Consider the following 25091-nt stretch of genomic DNA (forward strand, 5'->3'; position numbering starts at 1 on the left):
GCATGCTTTAAGATGGGTGGACAATTCCCAGAATTCCCCAGGCATGATGCTTTAAGATGGGTGGACAATTCCCAGAATTCCCCAGGCATGATGCTTTAAGATGGGTGGACAATTCCCAGAATTCCCCAGGCATGATGCTTTCAGATGGGTAGACTTCAACTCCCAGAATTCCCCAGCCAGCATGCTTGAAGAGGGGTGGACTTCAATTCCCATAATTCCCCAGTCAGCATCCTTTAAGATGGGTGGAGTTCAATCCCCAGAATTCCCCAGCCAGGATGCTCGAAGATGGGTGGGCTTCCACTCCATCCCAGTCAGTCCTCTTCCTGACTCACCCATATTTTCTCTGCCGCAGTTGGAGCTCCTCCTGACGATGCCTCCGCTGAAGACAGTGAGTGTCGTCTGAAGGGAGGTGAGCTGTCCGTGAAAAAGGAAGAAGAAAAAATCAGAAGGGACAATCAGGAGTTTTTCTCCTTTTCGCGTCTCCTTGGCTAGGAGCCAAAAAAATAAGGAGGCTTCAGCAATTCTGACGGAGTTTTCTTTAGCAAGATTTATTGAAAAGAAAAAAAGTGGGGGGGGGGGAGGAAGAGAATTCCAGCAACGGAACACGGTTCCTGTTTGAGAACCGGTACCTGGGCACCTGTAGGAGAGTGGAGGCTGCCTGGTTTCCTTCTTTAACGAGTTTCCTAGGAGTCAGGATAACGGACAAGAAGATGGGCGGACAAGAGATGGGCGGACTTACGGGAGAGAAGAATTGCTGTTCAGAGTTGAAATGAGGGCGTCCTTGCCGCTCTCTAGGTAACATTATTGGAGCTAGAAGCAGTGGTGGGTTGCTACCGGTTCGCCCCGGTTCAGGAGAACCGGTAGCAGCAACAGCGGGAAGCTCAGCCAACCCGCCCCGACGTCATCAAATACGAGCGAAGTGGTAGCAAAGGTAAGTGAAACCCACCACTGGCTAGAAGGCAGTGGGATCTGTGAATAGGAGGAGGAGGAGGAAGTAGAGGAGGAGGAGGAGGAAGAGGAGGAGGAGGAGGAGGAGGAGGAGGAGGAGGACTGTGAGGTCTTTGGTGCTCTCTGAGCTGTTTTCTTGCAGATGTTTCATGACCCAACTAGGGAATGTCATCAGTGCTAGAAGGGAGTCGACTTGTGGCAAGAAAGGTCATAAAATGGGGCAAAACTCACTTAATGTCTGCCACCCATTCGCAACAGAAACTCTGGGCTCCATTGTGGTCGTAAGTCCAGGACTACCTGTATTTGGGGTGCGTGCGTGTGTGTGAGTTCGGAAGAACGCTCATGTTGTCCGGGAGGTCCGATCGACGTCTCCTCTCCCAACCTCTTGTACCTACTCACCTGTTCCTTCTCTGAAGGAGACCGTACAGTAACCCTCAATCCACTGGTAAGACGGGAAGCGGAAGACTTCTCCTTGAGGACTGGTCACCTGGACGGTATCGCAGTACCAGCTGCTCTCGGGGAAGCAAGAGTATGGTTCCTTCTGCAGGCGGATCAGCAAGAGGGGTCCCAAGTCCCGGTCGCAGGGCAGGTCCACTTCAGCCACCTGTTGGGAGAAGCCAAGAGAAAGGCTCGTGATCCCAGGAGGAGGAGGAGGAGGAGGAGGAGGAGGAGGAGGAGGAGGAGGAGGAAGAGGAGTGGGGCCACGTTACGTGTGGTTGGTCCTTGGTGTTGCTGCCGGAGGTTCGGGAAAACACTCTAGACAGGGGTGGCCACTTTAAGACTGGTGGACTTCGACTCCCAGAATTCCCCAGCCAGCTACTTCCCTTCCCTTCCCTTGTCCCCTTTCCCCCTCTCCCTCCTCCCCCTCCCCTCTTTCATTCCTTCACCTCTTGCCTCTTCTCCTCCTCTTCCCTCTTTTCTTTTCTCTTTTCACAACATCTGGAGTCTCCAAAGACCTATGCAAGGGTCCTCTTTGTAGACTTTAGTTCAGCATTCAATACCATCATTCCAGACATTCTTCTAACTAAGCTAAACCAGCTACAGGTACCGGAACAGACTTGTAAGTGGATCACAAGCTTCCTAACAAACAGGAAGCAGCAGGTGAAGCTAAGCAAGATCAAATCAAGTACCTGTACAATTAGCACAGGGGCCCCCCAAGGCTGTGTGCTCTCCCCACTTCTCTTCTCTCTGTATACCAATGACTGCATCTCCAATGATCCATCTGTTAAGCTGCTGAAGTTCGCAGATGACACAACAGTGATTGGTCTCATTCGAGACAATGATGAATCCGCATATAGACGAGAGGTCGAACGACTAGCCTTGTGGTGCAACCAAAACAATCTGGAACTGAACACACTCAAAACCGTAGAAATGGTGGTAGACTTTAGGAGAAACCCTTCCATACTTCCACCTCTCACAATACTTGACAACACAGTATCAACAGTAGAAACCTTCAAATTTCTGGGTTGTATCATATCGCAAGATCTAAAATGGACAGCTAACATCAAAAACATCATTAAAAAAGGACAACAAAGAATGTTCTTTCTGCGCCAACTCAGGAAGCTCAAACTGCCCAAGGAGCTGCTGATCCAATTCTACAGAGGAATTATTGAGTCTGTCATTTGCACCTCTAGAACTGTCTGGTTCGGTTCTGCAACCCAACAAGACAGACACAGACTTCAGAGGATCATTAGAATGGCAGAAAAAACAATGGCTGCCAACCTGCCTTCCATGAAGGACCTGTATACTGCACGAGTCAAAAAGAGGGCTGTGAAAATATTTACAGACCCCTCGCATCCTGGACATAAACGGTTTCAACTCCTACCCTCAAAATGATGCACTGCACACCAGAACAACTAGACACAAGGATAGTTTTTTCCCGAACTCCATCACTTTGCTAAACAAATAATTCCCTCAACACTGTCAAACTAGTTACTAAATCTGCACTACTATTAATCTTCTCATCATTCCTATCATCCATCTCCTCCCACTTATGACTGTACGACTGTAACCTTGTTGATGGTATCCTTATAATTTATATTAACTGTTTCCTAATATGATTTGATTGCTTATTTGTACCCCATGACTATCATTAAGTGTTGTAACTTATGATTCTTGATGAAGATATTTTTTCATTTATGTACACTGAGAGCATATGCACCAAAGACAAATTCTTTGGGTGTCCAATCACACTTGGCCAATAAAGAATTCAATTCAATTCAATTCAATTCAATTCTATTCTATTCTATTCTATTCTATTCTATTCTATTCTATTCTATTCCATTCCATTCCATTTTTTCTATTCTATTCTATTCTATTCTATTCTATTCTATTCTATTCTATTCCATTCCATTCCATTCCATTCCATTTTTTCTATTCTATTCTATTCTATTCTATTCTATTCTATTCTATTCTATTCTATTCCATTCCATTCCATTTTTTCTATTCTATTCTATTCTATTCTATTCTATTCTATTCTATTCTATTCTATTCTATTCTATTCTATTCATACCACCACGCTTAGTGATGGAAACGGTTTGAGTAAGCTCAAACTGCCCAAGGAGCTGCTGATCCAATTCTACAGAGGAATTATTGAGTCTGTCATTTGCACCTCTATAACTGTCTGGTTCGGTTCTGCAACCCAACAAGAAAAACACAGACTTCAGAGGATAATTCGAAGTGCAGAAAAAATCATTGCTACCAACCTGCCTTCCATTGAGGACCTGTATACTGCACGAATCAAGAAGAGGGCCATGAAAATATTTGCAGATCCCTCGCATCCTGGACATAAACTGTTTCAACTCCTACCCTCAAAACGACGCTATAGAGCACTGCACACCAGAACAACTACACACAAGAACAGTTTTTTCCCAAAGGCCATCACTCTGCTAAATAAATAATTCCATCAACACTGTCAGACTATTTACTGAATTTGCACTACTATTAATCTTCTCATCGTTCCCATCACCAATCTCTTTCCATTTATGACTGTATGACTGTAACTTTGTTGCTGGCAATCCTTATGATTTATATTGATATATTGACCATCAATTGTGTTGTAAATGTTGTACCTTGATGAACGTATCTTTTCTTTTATGTACACTGAGAGCATATGCACCAAGACAAATTCCTCGTGTGTCCAATCACACTTGGCCAATAAAAAAATTCTTATTCTTCTTCTTCCTCCTCCTCCTCCTCCTTCTCTTCCTCCTCCTTCTCCTCCTCCTCGCTTCTTCCTCCTCTTCCCTCTTTTCTTCCTCTTCTCCTCCTCCTCTTCCTCCTCCTCTTTCATCCCATCTCCTTCTCCTCCTCTTCCCTCTTTTCTTCCTTTTCCCTCTTTTCTTCCTCTTCCCTCTTTTCTTCCTCTTCCTTCTCCTCCCCCTCTTCCTCCTCTCATCCCCTCCTTCTCCTCCTTCTCCTCCTATTCCCTCTTTTCTTCCTCTTGCCTCTTTTCTTCTTCCTCTCTCTCCCTCCCCTCCTCCCCTCCCCTCTTCCTCTTTCATCCTTTCTCCTCCTTCTCCTCCTCTTCCTTTTCTTCCTCTTCCTCTTTTCTTCCTCTTCCTTCTCCTCCCCTCCCCTCCCTTCTTCCTCCTCTAATCCCATCTCCTTCTCCTCCTTCTCTTCCTCTTCCCTATTCTACCTCTTCCCTCTTTTCTTCTTCTTCCGCCTCCCCTCCCCCTCCTCCCGCTCCCCCTTCCCCTCTTCCTCTTTCATCCCTTCTCCTTCTCCTCCTTCTCCTCCTCTTCCCTCTTTTCTTCCTCTTCCCTCTTTTCTTCATCCTCCTTCTCCTCCTCCCCTCTTCCCTCTTCTCCTCCTCTTTCTCCTTCTTCATTTCCCCCCGTCCTCTTTCTCCAGGTTTTGAAGTCCAGAAGTCTTCAAGTGGCCAAGATTGGACCCTCTGCTCTAGAAGATGAAGGTTCCTTCCCTTCCCGACCTCAAGACATCCCAACCTGTCCTTATCAGCAGGGGCATCATCTTGAGAAGGTCGAACTTGGTCCTTCTCGGAGGGAGGCTGCCGCCGAGAAGACTCTCCCTCTGCCAAGGCGCAACCTGTTCTTTCTGTGTTTTGGTGGCGCTACGCTTCTCAAATTGGGGTGAACTCCCTTGCAGGGAGAAGGATGCTCGCTCAACCTGTGGAAATCTCGGGGAACATCCTTTGATGCCAGCTCAGCTTCAGCTTTGAGGCATCAGCTGCACTCGGGAGATCAATATCTGCACCCGCGTTACCATACAAGACTGTCAGGTCCAGGGACTTTGGAAGACGTGGCTGAAGCCAATGGGAAGGTTCAGAAAAGGGGGAAAAAGTGACACACACACAATACTGTGGGGCCTTTGGTGCTCCCTGAACTTGGTGGTTTTCTTGCAGACGTTTCATGACCCAAGTAGGTAATATCATCGGTGCTAGAAGGGAGTGAGGTGTCAGGCCTGGAAACCATATTAGACTTTAGGGTTCCAGACGCTGCCACATTTTTCCCCTGAGGGGAGGAAGGGGGGCTGAGGGGTATGGTAACATTCTTCAAGCGGTCAAGGTCAGATGGTGTTCACATCTGCAGGAAGAGTGGCGAGAAGATATTCGAATGAACTGGGAGAACGTGGGACCATGTGACCAGCAAAGGGGTCAGGGGGGTGGGACTCTTGGGGTTTGTATAACTGGGGAAAAGAATCCGGAAATTCAGTTTTGGAATTTCACTCATCGTGTGCCAGTTTCCTCATGCTAGTAAAGAACTCTGGAAAACAATGGCTTCTGAGTTTTTTTTATGCAGAAGAGGTTTTTCTGGAACCTTGACATTAGGTTTTTTTGGGAATGATGTGGGGGGGGGAGGAGGAGGGAGGGGGAGGAGGAGGAGGAGGAGGAGGAGGAGGAGGAGGAGGAGGAGGACAATGACTGTGGGGTCCTTGGTACTCTCTGAGCTGGGTGGTTTTCTTGCAGATGTTTCATGACCCAACTAGGGAACATCATCGCTGCTAGAAGTGAGAGGGGTTTGTGGAAGAGGAGGAGGAGGAGGAGGAGGAAGAAGAAGAAGAAGGAGAAGAAGGAGAAGGAGAAGAAGAAGAAGAAGAAGAGGAGGAGGAGGAGGAGGAGGAGGAGGAGGAGGAGGAGGAGGAGGAGGAGGAGGAGGAAGTGGAAGTGGAAGAGGAAGAGGAAGAGGAAGAAGAAGAAGAAGAAGAAGAAGAAGAGGAGGAGGAGGAGGAGGAGGAGGAGGAAGAAAGGAAGAGGAAGAAGAGAAGAAGAAGGAGCAGAAGAAAAGAGATATGGGGTCCTTGATGCTCTCTGAGCTTGGTGGTTTTCTTGCAGACGTTTCATGACCCAACTAGGTAACACCATCAGTGCTAGGAGGGTGTGTGGGGCTTGCTCTCTGTTTATACACTAATGGCTCACCCATGTCAGCGCTAGAGGGAGTGTTCTTTGGTGGTTTCTTCATTAGGCTGTGGTTTTTTTGTTTGACTGTTTGTCTGAGTCGGCAATTCCTGCTTCCTTGATTGGTGTATTGTTTACTTCTTGTTTGTTGGTCTAGTATTAATCTTTAACCCCAATCTCGGCTCATCTGGGTGTTGACGGGGGGGGGGGCAAGGAGGGGTTCCGGTCTTTCGGTTGGTTTCCTTTCTGGCTTTTGGTTTCTCTCTTTTCAACGGTGTGTAGATGTTGTTTATCTCTCTGTGCAGGTTGATGGCTGGTTTGTCTAAAAATGCCAAGCTTCCAGGAATTCTCTAGCTTTTGAAGGACTTGGTTTGGGCTAGGATGCTCGACTCCTTAGCCCCAGTAAACCATCATCGTCTTCTACCATCTCTTAGTAACCCACAGCCTAATCAGAGAACCACCAAGTAGTAAACAACATTCCCACCTATATTGACAGGGGAAGCCACCTGTACGTAAACAGAGAGCAAAAACCCACTCCCTTCTACCACTGATGATGTTCCCTAGTTGGGTGATGGAATGTCTGTAAGAAAATAACTGAGCTCAGAGACTACCAAGGACCCCATACTCCTCCTCCTCCTCCTCCTCCTCCTCCTCCTCCTCCTCTTCCTCTTCCTCCTCCTCCATTCTTCTTCTCTGCTAACTCCACTCCCTTCTACCACTGATGATGTTCCCTAGTTGGGTGATGGAATTTCTGTAAAAAATAACTGAGCTCAGAGACTACCAAGGACCCCATACTCCTCCTCCTCCTCCTCCTCCTCCTCCTCCTCTTCCTCTTCCTCCTCCTCCATTCTTCTTCTCTGCTAACTCCACTCCCTTCTACCACTGATGATGTTCCCTAGTTGGGTGATGGAATGTCTGCGAGAAAATAACTGAGCTCAGAGACTACCAAGGACCCCATACTCCTCCTCCTCCTCCTCCTCCTCCTCTTTCTCCTTTTCACAACCCCCCCTCCCTTCTAGCACTGATGATGTTCCCTAGTTGGGTCATGAAATGTCTTCAAGAAAGCAGCCAAGCTCAGAAAGCATGAAATATCTTACACTCCTCCCCTCCTCCCCCCCTCCTCCTCCTCCTCTTCCTCCTCCTCCTCCTCCTCTTTCTCCTTTTCACAACCCCCTCTCCCTTCTAGCATTGATGATGTTCCCTAGTTGGGTCATGGAATGTCTGCAAGAAAATAACTGAGTTCAGAGACCACCAAGGACCCTACAGTCTTTCTCCTCCTCCTCCTCCTCCTCCTCCTCCTCCTCCTCCTCCTCCTCCTCCTCCTCCTCCTCCTCCTCCTCCTCCTTCTCCCCCACACCTCAACCCCACTTCCTTTTGGCACTGATGATGTTCCCTAGCTGGGTCATGAAACATCTGCAAGAAAGCCACCCAGCTCAAGAGCATCAAAGACACCACAGTTCAACCCTGAGCTACAAATATTCTCTTCTACTAGACTAGAGACACAAATAATCATGTCGTGACACCTCACAGGAAAGCCACAGGGAAGATAGTTCCACAATTGTTGCCTAGGGTCACTCACGAACAAGAGGAGCGGAAAGATTGGGGGATCTATTTCGGCTATCTATAGCTCCTTAATCTCCCGCATCCTGGGCTACGCAACCTCAACAGATTGTGGGTTTGGAAATCGTTCAAGGAGTGGTTGGACTGCCACCTCCAGCATACTTCCAAGATTGCATTAAATCTTGTGGCTCCTTCTGAGCCGACATTCGAGGAGGACTTGAATGATTGATTTTTCAGGAATTGTTGGCTTTCCATCCTGTTCCAGGCTCTGCTCCAACATCTTAGTGGAGCAGAGCCAGCAAAATTAGTGGACCAGAGGAATACTGTCGATATAATTTACTTGGACTTCAGTAAAGCATTTGATAAAGTAGACCATAACCTACTACTAGATAAAGTAGAAAAACGTGGGTTAGACAGCAGCACCACCAGATGGATTCGTAACTGGCTGACCAACCGCACTCAACGTGTAGTCCTCAACAGAACTACATCCACATGGAGGAAAGTATGCAGTGGAGTACCCCAAGGCTCTGTTTTAGGCCCAGGACTCTTCAACATCTTCATCAATGACTTGAACGAGGGGATAGATGGGGAACTCATCAAATTTGCAGATGACACCAAGCTGGCAGGAATAGCCAACACTCCAGAAGATAGGCTCAAGTTACAGAAAGATCTTGACAGACTTGAACATTGGGCGCTATCTAACAAAATGAAATTCAACAGTGAAAAAAGTAAGGTTCTACATTTAGGCCAAAAAAACCCAAAATGCACAGGTACCGGATATGTGGTACCTTGCTCAATAGTAGTAACTGTGAGAGGGATCTTGGAGTCCTAATGGACAACCATTTAGATATGAGCCAGCAGTGTGCAGCAGCTGCCAAAAAAGCCAACACAGTCCTGGGCTGCATAAACAGAGGGATAGAATCAAGATCACGTGGAGTGTTAATACCACTTTATAATGCCTTGGTAAGGCCACACTTGGAATATTGCCTTCAGTTTTGGTCGCCACGATGTAAAAAAGATGTTGAGATTTTGGAAAGAGTGCAGAGAAGAGCAACGAAGATGATTAGGGGACTGGAGGCTAAAACATATGAAGAACGGTTGCAGGAACTGAATACGTCTAGTTTAATGAAAAGGAGGACTAGGGGAGACATGATAGCAGTCTTCCAATATCTCAGGGGTTGCCACAAAGAAGAGGGAGTCAAACTATTCTCCAAAGCACCTGAGGGTAGAACAAGAAGCAATGGGTGGAAACTGATCAAGAAAAGAAGCAACTTAGAACTAAGGAGAAATTCCTGACAGTTAGAACAATCAATAAGTGGAACGACTTGCCTGCAAAAGTTATGAATGCTCCAACACTGGAAATTTTTAAGAAAATGTTGGATAACCATTTGTCTGAAGTGGTATAGGGTTTCCTGCCTGGGCAGGGGGTTGGACTAGAAGACCTCCAAGGTCCCTTCCAACTCTGTTATTATTATCTGGAGATCAGCCAAACCCGTTCTCTTTGTCCTCTTGGTTTCACCATCCAGGTGTTCTCAGGTGTTTCCCTTCTCCCCCCCCCCCCCCTTGCTTGCCTTTGGACTCCTTTCATGTCGATTCACATCAAAGGAAGCCAAGGAGATCAAAGACCTTCCTGGTGATAGCTCGACTGAATTCCACCCCCTACTTGCGACGTGGAGGTTGACAGACAAGCAACCTTGATGTGCTTGCCCAAGCTAGCCGAGAAGAGATCAGACTCCGATGGTTGTCCCAAAAAATGGATCACCCTCAAACCAGGGGTGAAATGCTCCCGGTTCGGACCGGATCGCCTGATCCGGTCGCGATGGCGGCGGGTGGTTCGGAGAACCGGTAGCAAAAATCCCTGCCTCCCCCCTTCCCCCCTCATGCCCAGTTGAGCCGCGCGATCATCAGAGGTTGTTTTTTTAACTTTTAAAAGCATTTTTTCTTCGGCCTAAAAAAAATGCTTTTAAAAGTAAAAAAAAAAGCCTCTGATGATCGCATGGCTCAGCTGGGATTGTCAGAACCTTTTCAAAGCATTTTTTCTACAAGCTCTTTGGCCGAAGAGGCTGTTAAAAAAAAGCTTTTAAAAGGTTCTGACAATCCCAGCTGAGTTGCCTGATCCCCAGAACCGTTTCAAAGCATTTTTACAGCCTCTTCGGCTGAAGAGCTCGTAGAAAAAATGCTTTTAAAAGTAAAAAAAAAAGTTGGCCACGCCCACCCAGTCACATTAAACCCCCCCACTAAGCCACACCCACAGAACCGGTAGTAACAAATTTTACATTTCAAACTACCAGAGATCAAACTATGATAGTTCTCCCAACGCGACGCCCGGATCAGCCTCAAACTACCAGAGCTCAAACTCTGAGTGTTGTCCTAACGCAACGTCCAGATCACCCTCAAACTGTTCTCAGAAGGTTCTTCAAGACAAGGGATCCCCAGTTGGATTCTGGTGGATCCATTGGGGTAGGGAGGAACCTCCGGATCGGAACTGCGGATCCATAATTTGATTTGCTTTCAAGTGGAGATCAGCGTCAACTCATAAGCTGGGATGCACCGGTTTTTCTGGCTTATAGATGGATGGATGGTTGGATTTGCCCATCACCAGAGTCTGACCGTGGGTGGTTCACAAGACATAAGATGAATATCGCCCCATCGCAACCAGGCTGAGCTGCTTAAGATTGTAATCCAATTTAATCATGAATATTGGATTCTCCTAGTTGGCAAAGTCATGTCTTCAGGGTTTTGTGGAAGGCTAATAAGATTGGGATCATCTGGATCTCTGATAGGACGCTGGTCCATGTTGTGGTCCGCCAACAGTCTGCGGAGCTGGCAACGGAGTCAGGCAGCGATGAGGCTGAGGAAGAACATGGGCCAGTCCTGGAGGCTGGGGAAGGCCTGGATGAGGGCTCTGCATCGGAGGCAGAGGTGGGACTAGGGCCATCTGGGACTGAGGTGTGGACTCCGGAGCCTCCAGAGGCTGACAGTAGTGAGGCAGAGGAACAGGAGGAGCCTGTTCCTAATGCACGCATGAGAAGAGCTGCCAGAAGTTAATAGCAGCTCAAGCAAAGAGGACGACTCAGGAGTAAGGCCAGGAGATGATTGGCCCCTCCCATAAGGCTTAAAAGACCAGCAACGACGTTTTGGGCTCTTTGTTGGAAAACAATGTTGATAGAATTGCTCTTTGTCTTGCTGCATTTCTTTCTTGGCAGCGTCTTCTGCTTTTGAACTTTTGCCAAGAAAAGCCTTTGGCAGTTTGCCTAATTAGACCAAGGTTGGTGATAAGGCTGAAGAGTTGTGTTAGGAAGAATTTGCTTTGTTTTAGTTTGGACAACGCTTCTCAGCTGTTCTAATAAAGTCTGTTTGTTTTTGAATTGATTGTGTCTACTGCTACCTACTTGGGCCTGGGTCACAACAGAAGCTTTCCCCACCACCCCCAGCCCTTATTATCTCTTGAGAGGCCTTGACCAACCGGGTGGGGCAGGGATCTAGAAATCCTAACCTTGAGCACATGTCTACTCGCACAAGACGAAGAAACTGAAATCTCTGAGTGAGATCACGCCTCGGTCACCTCCGCAAAACCTCTACAGGTCTCTGAAGATTTGAGCGATCATATCTGACGGGTGTCTCGTAGAGTTGTCACACCAACCAAAGGAACATCTGGATCCTGCCCAAGATTGACTGAGTTGGTCACTCATGATCATGAGACAATGCTTCACAAAGGTCTCCATGCTTGGACTGAGTTCCGTCTTCTCCTGTCAATCCCTTGCTAGTGATAATCCCTTGTTGTAACCCCGATTCGTCGTTGTGCAACCATCCGAAGGGCAGCACCCAGAATTCCCTAGACTAGCACTGGCTTTACTGGGAATTCTGGGGAGTTGAAGTCCCACAACTGAAAGTTGACCAGGCTGGGAGATCCAATTAGAACCACAAAGAGGTCTTTTATGGAAGTCTACCCCAATCTACCTAATTATGGGCCAAGTAAACATCCCCTTGTGTTACTAACACAAACCAACCTATGACCGTCTCCACATCTCTCAAAAGACACCAAAAGATACAAGGAGAATAATAGACTTCTGTTCCTTTTTTTTTCCTCCCTAGAGGACACTATCTGCCTGTTGTGGTCCGTCATCAGCCTACAGAGCTGGCAACGGAGTTAGACAGCGATGAAGCTGAGGTGAGGCCAGGGCCATCAGGAAGTGAGGTGCGAACTCCAGAGCCTCCAGAGGCTGACAGTAGTGAGGCAAAGGAACAGGAGGAGCCTGTTCCTAATGCATGCATGAGAAGAGCTGCCAGAAGGCAAGAGCAGCTCAAGCAGAGAGGACAACTCAGGAGTAGGGCCAAGAGATGATTGGCCCCTCCCATTAGGCTTAAAAGACCAGCAACGGCGTTTGGGCTTTGCCAGAAAACAATGTTGGTAGCTGCATCTTCTGCTTCATCTACGTCTTTGTTTTTGTGGCTTCTGGACGTTTGCCAGGAAGGGCCTTTGGCAGTTTGCCTAATTGGACTAAGGTTTGTGAGATAAGTGAGGAATTTGTGTTGGGAGGCATTTGTTTTACTTTGAGTTGAACGACGCTGGGAATGAAGTACTTCCCAGCTGTTCGAATAAAGTTTGTTTTTCCACGGACTAAGTTTATTACTGCCTACTTGGGCCTGGGTCACAACACTGCCAAGGTAAGCAAAGCTATTGAGATGCTGACTCCAGGTCTGAAATCGGATTGGAATTGGTTCCAAAACACCCGAAGGCAGAATAAGAAACAACGAAACTAACCAAGGAGAGAAGCCACCTAGAACTAAGGAGACACTTCCTGACCGTGAGAACAATTCACCAGTGGAGCTACTTGCCACCGGAAGTTGTGGGCGCTCCGTCGCTGGAGGTTTTTAAGAAGGGATTGGACAGCCGTTGGTCTGGATTGGTAGAGGGTCTCCCGCTTGGGTTGGGGGTTAGACTGGTGTCCCTTCCAACTTCTGCTATTCTTTCTATGATCAAATGTACTGACCGCATCAAGAAAGTCTAGAACGGTAGAGGATCACCTGCAGGGAGGATGAGACACAACGGATGGAAACTAACCAAGGAGAGAAGCAACCTAGAACTAAGGAGAAACTTCCTTTCTTGACCGGGATTCTCTTTCGCATGGTCACTCATGCCCTTGTCACTTCCCGCCTGGACTACTGCAATGCTCTCTACATGGGGCTCCCCTTGAAGAGCACCAGGAGGCTCCAACTGGTCCAAAATGCGGCTGCGCGGGTAATTGAAGGAGCACTGCGATGCTCCCATATAATACCGCTCCTGCGCAGCCTGCTGTCGTGTCCCACTCCTCCGCTGACGGCCGGGTCAGGGAAATCCGAATCAGGCGTGCCTCTGCAGCTCTGCCAAAGTCCTAGCAAAGTCCTCAGAGCAGGCAGGAGACCAGAAAGTGACTTCAGCAAGATATGTTTAGACTTTGCCTGACTCAGAGAATGCCAGAAAGCAGATCCTTTATATAGGCCATGGGGTGTGGCTCCATGACTCAGCACTTATCCAGGCCTGCCCCTCCCTTCCTTCTGTTGCCTCCGCCTATCAAGTCTTCTGACGCGAGGGTCACTCCAGTCTGCAGCTGTTGGCAATTGACCTCCCTCAGGCTCACATGCTGTGGAGGAGGGGGAGGGATCTAGTTGCTCCGTTTGCCTGGGCATGGAGCCAGAGCTGGGGGCTGGAGGTACTTCCTCCTCTTCAGCCTGTCTGGGCATGGAGCAAGGGCTGGGGCCGGGAGGCATACTAGGACATTCCTCCGTGTTCAGAAGCAGATAAGAAGGCCCCAGCTGTGGTGAGATCGAACAAGACACAACACCTGCACTGGTTGCCGGTGATCTTCCGAGTGCAATTCAAGGTGTTGGTCATCACCTTAAAAGCACTCCATGGCACAGGACCGGGTTTCTTACGGGACCGCCTACTGCCACCTATAGCCTCCCACCCGCCTGTGCGCTCCCATAGGGACGGCCTCCTCAGGGTGCCGTCAGCCAAACAATGCCGACTGGTGGCCCCCAGGGAGAGGGCCTTCTCTGTGGGGGCTCCAGCCCTATGGAATGAGTTGCCTCCGGGGTTGCGTCAATTCCCCGACCTCCGGTCCTTTAAACGCGTGTTATTCCACCGTGCGGGGCTAAATTTTAAATGGGGTTTTAGGACTGTTTTTACTCTAGTTTTAATTTAATTGGCCATTTTAATCAGTTTTTTAATATGCTTTTAAATTTGTCTATGTGCTTGCTGTTTTTACTTGGCCGTGCACCGCCCTGAGTCCTTCGGGAGAAGGGCGGTATAAAAATCTAATAAAATAAATAGATAAATAAATCCTGACCCTGTTTTGTGGTGTCATCTTCCAGAGTTCCTCCAATACTAGAAGACCTTCTGGCATCTATCCATACAGGCACGGTTGTAAACCACCATGAACTCCCTATTAATAAAGCTTTCTTTGAACCATCCCACGGAATCTCTGGTCTGGTCTGGTCAACTAGGACAGGGGTCTCCGACCTTGGTCCCTTTAAGACTTGTGGACTTCAACTCCCAGAACTCTAGGAGTTGAAGTCCACAAGTCTTAAAGGGACCAAGGTCGGAGACCCCTGAACTAAGACATTCTCTTTAGGTTGAGGAGGTGACATGGAGAACTGCCAAAGTTCACCAAAAACAACCTCGGCCTTCCAATACTTCAAGGGCTGCCACAAAGAAGAGGGCTTGGTCAACCTATTTTTCAAACCCCCTGAAGGCAGAACAAGAAGCGAGGGATGGAAACGAATCCAGAAGAAGAAGAGAAGAGAAGAGCAACAAAGATGATTAGGGGACTGGAGACTAAAACATATGAAGAACTGTGGCAGGAACTGGGTATGCCTAGTTTAATGAAAAGAAGGACTAGGGGAGACACGATAGCAGTCTTCCAATATCTCAGGGGTTGCCACAAAGAAGAGGGAGTCAAGCTATTCTCCAAAGCACCTGAGGGTAGAACAAGAAGCAATGGGTGGAAACTGATCAAAGAAAGAAGCAACTTAGAACTAAGGAGAAATTTCCTGACAGTTAGAACAATTAATAAGTGGAACGACTTGCCTTCAGAAGTTGTGAATGCTCCAACACTGGAAATTTTTAAGAAAATGTTGGATAGCCATTGGTCTGAAATGGTGTAGGGTTTCCTGCAGGGGGTTGGACTAGAAGGCCTCCAAGGTCCCTTCCAACTCTGTTATTATGTCATGTTATGTTATGTTATGTTGTTATGTTATGTTATGTTATGTTATGTTATGTTATGTTATGTTATGTTATGTTATGTTATGTTATGTTATGTTATGTTATGTTATGTTAAGCAACCTAGAACTAAGGAGAAATCTCCTGAGAGCTGGAACAATTAATCAGTGGAACAGCCTGCCACCAGAGGTTGTGGTTACTCCATCACTGGAAGTTTTAAAGAAGAGATCAGACAGCCATTTGTCTGAAATAGTATAGGGGGTGGACTAGGGAATGGAAGACCTTCAAGGTCCCTTCCAACTCTGTTGTTCTGTTTCTCTGAATCAAAATCTGTTCCAAGAGCTTAAGGTACCATCTCCCAACTTCCTCCTCTTAGGACTTGAACCCAAACCTTACTGAACTTTGACAGCAAGTCATCCCAACCTGGTTTCAAAAACTTCCTGGGTCCGTCATCCAACGAGACCAGTGGAATTTCAAAAGTTGTGGGTGACCCATCGCCGAAGGCTTTTTAAGAAAGGACTGGACAGCCACTTATCTGAAAGGCTATAGGGCAGTCGTGGCTAATCTTTTTGCCATCGAGTGCCAAAAGTGTGGGAGGGAGTTTGTTGGTTTGTTTTTTCAATTGCACACACGCACACCTACACAAAAGACATACTGACACAGCCCCCGTGTGCCCTTCCTCCTTTTGGAATCAAACCTGAGGCTATTTGCTGCCAAGGTATTGCGTTGGTGGGCGTCGATGGGGCAGCCTTTGGTTTGCATTCCATCCGAATAAAATCTTGGCTCATCGGCCACTGGGCAAATCCATCATTTTAATCCTTTAATCCGTTAAAAGCCCGATGATTGGCAGGGCGGGCGAAAGGTTTTCAGCTCTGAATTGCCAAGATTTATAAATGATGGTTTTGGAGGTGGTTTGAATTTCGTTCCAGGAAAATCTCGTGATGGGCTCCATGAGACAAATTTATAGCTCAGGTTAGTTGGGTGAGGCTCTCCGAATGGAGCGGAAAGAGTGTATTAGAAATATTTTTGGAGGAGGAGGGGGGAGGAGGAGGAGAGGAGGAGAAGGGATGGAGGAGGAAGAGCAGGAGGAGAAAAAGGAGGATGGATGGAGGAGGAGGAGGAGGAGAGGAGGAGGAGGAGGGATGGAGGAGGAGGAGGAGAAGGAGAAGAGAAGGAGGAAGGATGGAGGAAGAGGAGGAAGGGAGGAGGAGAAAGAAAGGAGGAGAGATGGAGGAGGAGGAGAGGAGGAGGAGAGGAGGAGGAGGAAAAGGGATGGAGGAGGAGGAGGAGGAGAAGGAAGAGAAGGAGGAAGGATGGAGGAAGAGGAGGAAGGGAGGAGGAGAAGAGAAGGAGGAGAGATGGAGGAGGAGGAGGAGGAGGAGGAGGAAGACGGATGGAGGAGGAAAAGGGATAGAGGAGGAGGAGGAGAAGAGAAGGAGGAAGGATGGAGGAAGGGAGGAGGAGAAGAGAAGGAGGAGAGATGGAGGAAGAGGAGGAAGGGAGGAGGAGAGGAGGAGGAGGAGGAGGAGAGAAGAGAAAGGATGCAGGAGGACGAGGAGAAATAGAAGGAGAAGAGATGGAGGAGGAGGAAGGATGGAGGAGAAGGAGGAGAGATGGAGGAGGAGAAGGATGGAGGAGAAGGAGGAGGAGGAGAAGGAGAGGATGGAGGAGGAGGAAGAGGAGAAAGAAAGCGAAGGGATGGAGGAGGAGGAAGAGGGATGGAGGAAGAGGAGGGATGGGGGAGGAGAAGGAAAAGGGATGGGGGAGAAGGAAGAGGAGGAGGAAAAAGAGGAGATGGAGGAGGAGGAGGAAGAGGAGAAAGAGAAGGTGAAGGGATGAAGGAGGAAAAGGGATGGAGGAGGAAAAAGGATGGAGGAGGAGGAGGAGGAGGAGGAAGGGGGACAGGAAAGAGAGAAGAGGAACAGAAGGCGCTGGCTGGGGAATTCTGGGAGTTGAGGTCCATAAGTCTTAAAGTTGCCAAGGTTAGATAAATCCTTGAAGACCCTTCAACATCAGGACTAAGCACTGAAGCTTAACCAGGAGCCTTCAATGAACTTCCTTGAAGACCACGCCCGGGTGGATTCCAAGACCAGATTCTGTGAGCTAAACTACACACACACACACACTGTCCAGCCAGCTAAATGTTCCACCTCACCTTCCAGAAAAGTAAAAATAATTATGATGCACCCAGAATTAAAGAAAGATGCCCGATAAACCGGCCTCGCCTGGGCAAGTATTCTTTGGACCACGAATGGACAGAGGAGACCAAAAACTCCATCCGGAATGAGTTCTGTAGGTAGGTTTGTGAGGCAACATGCGTGGCGTTCCCCATTTCTAGACGTTGATCCGACCACACCTATCTCTGCCCGCTTCATTCTGATGGAAGGAAGAACAATCCCACCTGTCAATCACTTGCCGAGTGACAATCCCTTGTAACCCGATTCGTCGTTGTGCAACCGTCCGAAGGGCAGCTCCCAGAATTCCCTAGACTAGCACTGGCTTTACTGGGGATTCTGGGAGTTGAAGTCCCACGTCGGAAAGTTGACCAGGCTGGGAGATCCAACTAGAACCATAAAGAGGTCTTCTACGGAAGCCTACCACAACCTACCTGACATAAAACCCCCTTGTAGTTACTTTGTAGTAACCCAAACCAACCAACGAGCCCTCTCCACTTCTCTCAAGAAGTGACAAAAGATACAAGGAGAATAATAGACTTATTTTTTTTTCTCCCTAGAGGACATCATCTGCCAAGGTAACCAAAGCTATTGAGATGCTGACTCCAGGTCTAAAATCGGTTCCAAAACACCTGAAGGCAGGACGAGAAACAACACATGGAAACTAACCAAGGAGAGAAGCAACCTAGAACTAAGGAGACACTTCCCGACCGTGAGAACAATTCACCAGTGGGACTGCTTGCCACCGGAAGTTGTGGGCACTCCATCGCTGGAGGTTTTTAAGAAGCGATTGGACAGCCGTTGGTTTGGACTGGTAGAGGGTCTCCTGCTTGGGTTGGGGGTTAGACTGGTGTCCCTTCCAACTTCTCTTATTCTTTCTACGATTGATCCCATCAAGAAAGTCTAGAACAGTATAGGATCACCTGCCCCGAGCCGAGGGTTGGACTAGAAGACCTCCAAGGTCCCTTCCAACTCTGTTATTCTATCTTCTACGAGCCAGATAATCTATATCCAGCAAAAAGCATCTCGTGAAGGACATTGGCTACCAAACTGGTTATGCCAATTTGTTTATATTATTATTTATTGATTATTATTTGTTGATTGCGCCATGATATACATTTGAACTCGTTCAACTCAAATAAAAACCAATTCCTCCCAACACAAATTCCTCAGTCCTCTCGCAAACCTTGGTCCAATTAGGCCAATTGCCAAAGGCCTTTCTTGGCAAACGTTCAGAAGTCAACGATACAAAAATAAATGCAAGAAGACGAAGCTACCAATGTTGTTTTCCGGCAAAGCCCAAATGCCATTGCTGGTCTTTTAAGCCTTGTGGCAGGGGCCAATCATCTCCTGGCCTTACTCCTGAGTCGTCCTCTCTGCTTGAGCTGCTCTTGCCTTCTGGCAGCTCTTCTCATGCGTGCATTAGGAACAGGCTCCTCCTGTTCCTCTGCCTCACTACTGTCAGCCTCTGGAGGCTCCGGAGTCCGAACCTCACTCTCCGATGGCCCTGGCCTCACCTCAGCCTCATCGCTGTCCAACTCCGTTGCCAGTTCCGCAGGCTGCTGGCGGATCACAACAAGGGCGTCCCCAACTTACGACAGTTCGTTTAGTGACCAAGTTTACAATGGTACCAAAAAAAACCGGACTTACGACCGTGTTTCCCACTTAAGACCGTTGCAGCATATCCTGTGGTCATGTGATCAAGATTCGGCCGCTTGGCAAATGCGCTTTGTATTTATGACGGCTGCGGTGTCACTGGGGCTCCCGCGATCCCCTTTTGCAACCTTTGGACGAGCAAAGTCCGCGGGGAAGCCATGTCGCTAACTGAACTGAACTCAACGGCCATGTCGCTAACTGAATGACCGCAGAACGAATTCAGGGAAGCCGTATGGCTGGGAACCATACAATGGGGCAAAACTCCCTTGACAAATGTCTCGTTTAACGGCCGATGTTTTGGGCTCCGTGGTGGTCATAAGTCGAGGACTGCCGCTAATCCCCGAGTCCATCTGGTCCAATATCAAGGAGGGACCTCAAGTTGACCAGAGGGATGGAAACATCTTTATCACAATCTCAACTTGGATTTGAAAGAGCTTCTCCTAAGTTACTCAAATAGTAACTCAGATCCCTCCCAAGGTTAAAGCTCACGGAGCAGTGAGCAGCGTCATAAATATTTCGGGTCGATGACCGAGCTGTCACTTTTGGTCCCTTCTGTCCAGAACTCCTTCACAGCCAGGAAGGATTCAGGTGGACCACAAAATGCCCACCTGAGGAGAAGGTGAGAGGAGATAAGGTCAACTCCAAGGATGTTTTCCCTTGGACAGGGTTGCAATCAGAGAAGTTGGTGGTCCTTAAGGGACCATACAACCTCTTGCATCATCTGAAAAGGATCCCAGATCCCCGATGCGGTGGTGGGTTCCACAGCATCCGAGAGGGCTTCAGTTTGGTCAATGATCTTTTCCATCTCAAAGCTTCCTCCTTCCGCTATTTATTTAAGGTGGAGGTATGGAGGCAGTGATGGGATTCAAGTAATTTAATAACAACTGGTTCTCTGCCCTCATGATTTCTTCCAATAACCAGTTCGCCAAACTGTTCAGAAAGTTAACAACCGGTTCGCCCGAAGTAGTGCGAACCGGCTGTATCCCACCACTGTATGGAGTATGGAGGTAGGTAGGTATGGAGGTATGGAGATATGGACAGATGGATTTAAGTATATATCGGTAGGTAGGTAGGTAGGTAGGTAGGTAAGTATGGAGGTATGGGTATAAATATATGTATGAATAGAATAGAATAGAATAGAATAGAATAGAATAGAATAGAATAGAATAGAATAGAATAGAATAGAATAGAATTTTATTGGCCAAGTGTGATTGGACACACAAGGAATTTGTCTTGGTGCCTATGCTCTCAGTGTACATAAAAGAAAAGATACGTTCATCAAGGTACAACATTTACAACACAATTCAACACAATTCAACACAATTCAACACAATTGAATATATGTATGTATGTATCAGAGGTGGGTTTCAGCAGGTTCTGACCAGTTCTGGAGAACCGGTAGCGGAATTCATTTATGTTTTTGTAAACAGGTTTATTTTTTTTATTTTTTAACACACACACCAACATATAATGCATGTTTTTCCGAACAGAATATCGGCCAGGTTTCAGATTTATACAACTTTTAGTTCCTCCAACCCATTTCATGTGCTTACATTAATATAGTTTGCCTTTTCTCTCTCGTTTTTATTTTCTTTCTCTTATCTACGTTGTATATCTGATCTTACCCTTCGCCCTGAATTCTAATCATTGATCAACTTCCCTCTTCCCCCCCCCCACGCTCTCTCCTTGTTCCCTCTAAATTAAACCCTTTCTTTCCCATTTAATAAGTATAAAATGGTATAGATACTACTTATCAAACATTAAGAGTCGTTCATATATTTGCAGGTCAAAAACAATTCATGTAAGATTAACCATCATCAAAAAAGAAAAGAAAGAAAAACGAAACTCACTTAATCTTCATAGTATTATCGGTAAGCGGAAATTTTGAGTAGTTCGGAGAAGCGGTAGTAAAAATTCTAACTGGCCCCGCCCCCATCTATTCTCTGCCTCCTGAGTAACAGCTGATCGGGAGGAAATGGGGTTTTTTTGCAGTATCCTTCCCTTGGAGTGGGGCGGGAATGGAGATTTGACAGTATCCTTCCCCTGCCACGCCCACCAAGCCACGCCACGCCCACCAAGCCACACCCACAGAACTGGTAGTAAAATAATTTGAAACCCACCAAAAAATACAGGGGGGGAGGGAGTCTGTTTTTGAGAGAGAGAGAGAGAGAAAGAAAGAAAGGAGGGAGGGAGGAAAAGGAGGAAGGAAGGAAGGAAAGAAGGAAGGAAGGAAGGAAGGAAGGAAGGAAGGAAGGAAGGAAGGAAGGAAGGAAGGAAGGAAGGAAGGAAGGAAGGAGGAGAGAAAGGAAGGAGTACAAACCTGGCACTAGACGCAGCTTCAAAGGATAATCCAGAGCTGGAAGGGACCTGGAGGTCATCTATTCCAACCCTGCCCCAGTAGGAACTTGTTAGTGAGTTTCTGTCTTTTGATCCCCCCCAATCACACGGTTATATAGCCACGCCCACCCAGTCACATGACACACCCACCCACCAAGCCACGCCCACCAAGCCGCACCCCCAGAGAACCGCTAGCGAAAAAATTTAGATTTCAGCCCTAGATAATTCTGAATTGTGTTTGTTTATTTTGTCACGTTGGTGTGGCGTCTTATTAGAGGGGGTGGAGACCCTTTGAGAGCGGTAGGCCATAAAATTTCGTTTTAATGTTCGCCGATTCGTGGACCTTCAGAGTGACAATCAAGTTAGTCAAAGTCTCAAATCAAAGTCTAAGACTACCATTATCTAAACCAGCTCGGCAAAGAAGGGGACTGTGAGATGGGGCGACACCAAACCTACAATATCCTCGTCTTCTCTCGTGTGATGGAAAGAAGGTCTCGGGGGGGGGTGTGACACGGTAGCAGTCTTCCAATATTTGAGGGGCTGCCCCAAAGAAGAGGGAGTCAAGCTCTTCTCCAAAGCACCTGAGGGCAGGAGAAGAATCAACAGATGGAAACTAACCAACCTGGAATGAAGGAGAAATTTCCTGACAGGGAGGACAATGAACCAGTGGAACGACTTGCCACCAGAAGTCGTGGGTGCTCCGTCACTGGAGGTTGGCCGGCCGTTTGTCTGAAAGGTGTCTGAGATGGTACTAGGTTCTCCTGCTTGAGCAGAGGGCTGGATTAGAAGACCTTCTAGGTCCCCTTTCAGCTCTATTCTATCTATTCTGAGATAGTATAGGGGGTTGACTAAGGGTTGGAGTAGAACAGGGGTCTCCAACCAAAGGTGGCTGGGAGTTGAAGTCCACAAGTCTTAAAGGGACCAAGGTTGGAGACCCCTGGAATAGAAGACCTCCAAGATCCATTCCAATTCTCTTATTCCAGGGGTCTCCAACCTTGGTCCCTTTAAGACTTGTGGACTTCAACTCCCAGAGTCCCTCAGCCAGCAAAGCTGGTTGAGGAACTCTGGGAATTGAAGTCCACAAGTCTTAAAGGGACCAAGGTTGGAGACCCCTGGAATAGAAGACCTCCAAGATCCCTTCCAATTCTCCTCTTCCAGGGGTCTCCAACCTTGGTCCCTTTAAGACTTGTGGACTTCAACTCCCAGAGTCTCTTAACCAGCAAATCTGGCTGAGGAACTCTGGGAGTTGAAGTCCACAAGTCTTAAAGCGACCAAGGTTGGAGACTCCTGTGTTATTCTGTCTCTGTGAATCAAAATCTGTTCCAAGAGCTAATGGCACCATCTCCCAACTTCTTTTCTCTTGGGACTTGAACCCAAGTCTTACCGATCCTTGACAGCAGATCATCCCAAACTGGTTCAGATATATCTTAGGGCTTTCTCCGTTGGTGCCCACCAAGATGATGGAGATCAAATCGAAAGTCCCGGTTAAAAGGCCTTTCCCTGTAGTCACTTGAACCTTGTAGATCACCGGTTGGCTGGGCTGGTGCTGAGAAGATCCGGTCTGGTCCATCCTGGTGATAGGATCGAGTAGAAGAAGAAGAAAAAAAAGAAGGAGAAGAGAAGACAGGTGCCTCTCAAGGGTGAGGGTGGATTGAGAAGAAATGAATTGCTTCCGAACCAGCTCTTCTCCACTTGTGAGTTACACCCAGATGCCTTCAAGCCAACTCAGAAGATGGGCTGTCCTCCTCCTCCTTCTCTTGCTCCTCCTCCTCTCTAGTTCTTCCTCCCCCTCTCTCTTCCTCTTCTTTTTCTTCTTCTTCTTCTTCTTCTTCTTCTTCTTCTTCTTCTTCTTCTTCTTCTTCTTCTTCTTCTTCTTCTCCTCCTGCTCCTCCTGCTCCTCCTGCTCCTCCTCCTCCTCCTCCTCCTCCTCCTCCTCCTCCTTCTTCCATAAACCTTAGCCCAGGAGCAAAACTGAGATCTTTTCTTTCCTCACTGGAGGAAAACTCTGCGACCCGGAAGAGGAAAAGTAGGTTGACCACCTCGGTCTCCATGGTGGGTCAGGACATCAACCAAAGGTGGGCTTCACATACTGTAGCAACCGGTTCGGCCAGCACCAGAAATGTGAACGCATACCATCCGCGCATACGTGCAGTGTCACAAAACACGGCAATTCGCTTGCTCACGCATGCCGTCCACACACGCGTGCGATGTCAAACAACACGGCCGTTCGCTCACGAGCGCCGTCCGCGCATGCGTGGGGTGTCGAAAACCGTACGTGCCACACCGCGCCTAGCAATATAAGTTGGGATTGCGCCCGGGTGGCTGGGCAAGTCGCCACTACCGGTTCACGCGAACCGGCTGAATACCAGCTCTGACATCAGCGCATGAGCAAGGAGATGTCGATGAGGAGAGATCCATCCAAGGCAACCTACAAGGTTGAAGAAAAACAAATAGATGGATCGGTGAGGAAGAATAGAATAGAATAGAATAGAATAGAATAGAATAGAATAGAATAGAATAGAATAGAATAGAATAGAATAGAATAGAATAGAATTTTTTATTGGCCAAGTGTGATTGGACACACAAGGAATTTGTCTTTGGTGCATATGCTCTCAGTGTACATAAAAGACAAGATACCTTCATCAAGGTACAACACTTAACAACACATAATGATAGTCATAGGGTACAAATTTAACACTTAATGATACAACACTTAATGATAGTCATAGGCTACAAATAAGCAATCAGGAAACAATATCAGTATAAATTGTAAGGATACAAGCAACAAAGTTACAGTCATAAGTGGAAGGAAATTAAGTGGGGGAAATTAGGAAATTAAGAAAAGACGATTAACAAACAAGAAGATAGTAATGATAAAGATAGGTGAAGAATGTAATTATAGTTAGATGTTATAGAATGTAGAATGTAAAATATATATAGAATAGAAGAGAATTTTTTTATTGGCCAAGTGTGATTGGACACACAAGGAATTTGTCTTGGTGCATATGCTCTCAGTGTACATAAAAGAAAAGATACCTTCATCAAGGTACTACAGGTGTAGCCCTCAACTTACAACCGTTTGCTTAGTGACTATTCAAAGTCGCAACGGCACTGGCGACATGACTTGGGGCCGTTTTTCAGACTTACGACCACTGCAGCATCCCCTCGGTCAACGTGATCCAAATTCCGACGCTTGGCAAGTGGCTCATCTTTATGACGGTCGCAGCGTCCCGCCTGGGGAGTCCCGCGATCCCCTTGGGTGACTTTCTGACCAAGGGGGAAGGCGGATTCACTGAACGACCGTGTTCCTAACTCAACAACGGCGGTCCTTTGCTTAAGGACCGCGGCAAGGAAGGTGGTATAAACGGGGCCAAATTCACTTAGCGCCAGAAATTTTGGCCTCGACCTACATCCAGGAGTGGGATTCAGCCGGTTCGTACCGGTTCAGGTGAACTGCTAGTGGCAACCACCCACCCCGTGGCTGTGCCGTCCTATTTATTTATTTATTTATTAATCGTATTTATATCCCGCCCTTCTCCCGAAGGACTCAGGGCGGTTAACAGCCAATTTAAAAAACACATTATATACAGATTAAAAGCAGAATAAAATTAATATAACTTATGGCCAAATTCGGGTCTGGATGGGGAGGAACAGGCTCAAGCTCAATCCCTCCAAGACAGAGTGGCTGTGGATGCCGGCATCCCGATTCAGTCAGCTGCAGCCGCGGCTGACTGTTGGGGGCGAGTCATTGGCCCCGATGGAGAGGGTGCGCAACTTGGGCGTCCTCCTGGATGGACGGCTGTCTTTTGAGGATCACCTGACGGCCGTCTCCAGGAGAGCTTTCCACCAGGTTCGC

The 25091-nt window shown here is 47.5% G+C and overlaps 1 protein-coding gene across 1 annotated transcript in view; it reads right to left on the reverse strand.

The window, feature by feature from the left end:
- LOC131196695 (polyunsaturated fatty acid lipoxygenase ALOX15B-like) overlaps window positions 1–22841 on the reverse strand; it is a 60571-nt gene extending 37730 nt beyond the window's left edge. The window contains exons 1-3 of the mRNA XM_058179826.1: window positions 22620–22841; window positions 1348–1552; window positions 333–414 (exon numbers count right to left, since the gene is read on the reverse strand). Coding sequence (XP_058035809.1) covers window positions 333–414; window positions 1348–1552; window positions 22620–22805 — 473 coding nt within the window. The 5' untranslated portion in view covers window positions 22806–22841. The remainder of the gene's footprint in view (window positions 1–332; window positions 415–1347; window positions 1553–22619) is intronic.
- Between the last annotated feature and the right edge of the window lie 2250 nt (window positions 22842–25091).

The sequence above is a fragment of the Ahaetulla prasina genome, chromosome 4 (genome assembly GCF_028640845.1).
Source record: "Ahaetulla prasina isolate Xishuangbanna chromosome 4, ASM2864084v1, whole genome shotgun sequence".
Classification (NCBI taxonomy): domain Eukaryota; kingdom Metazoa; phylum Chordata; class Lepidosauria; order Squamata; family Colubridae; genus Ahaetulla; species Ahaetulla prasina.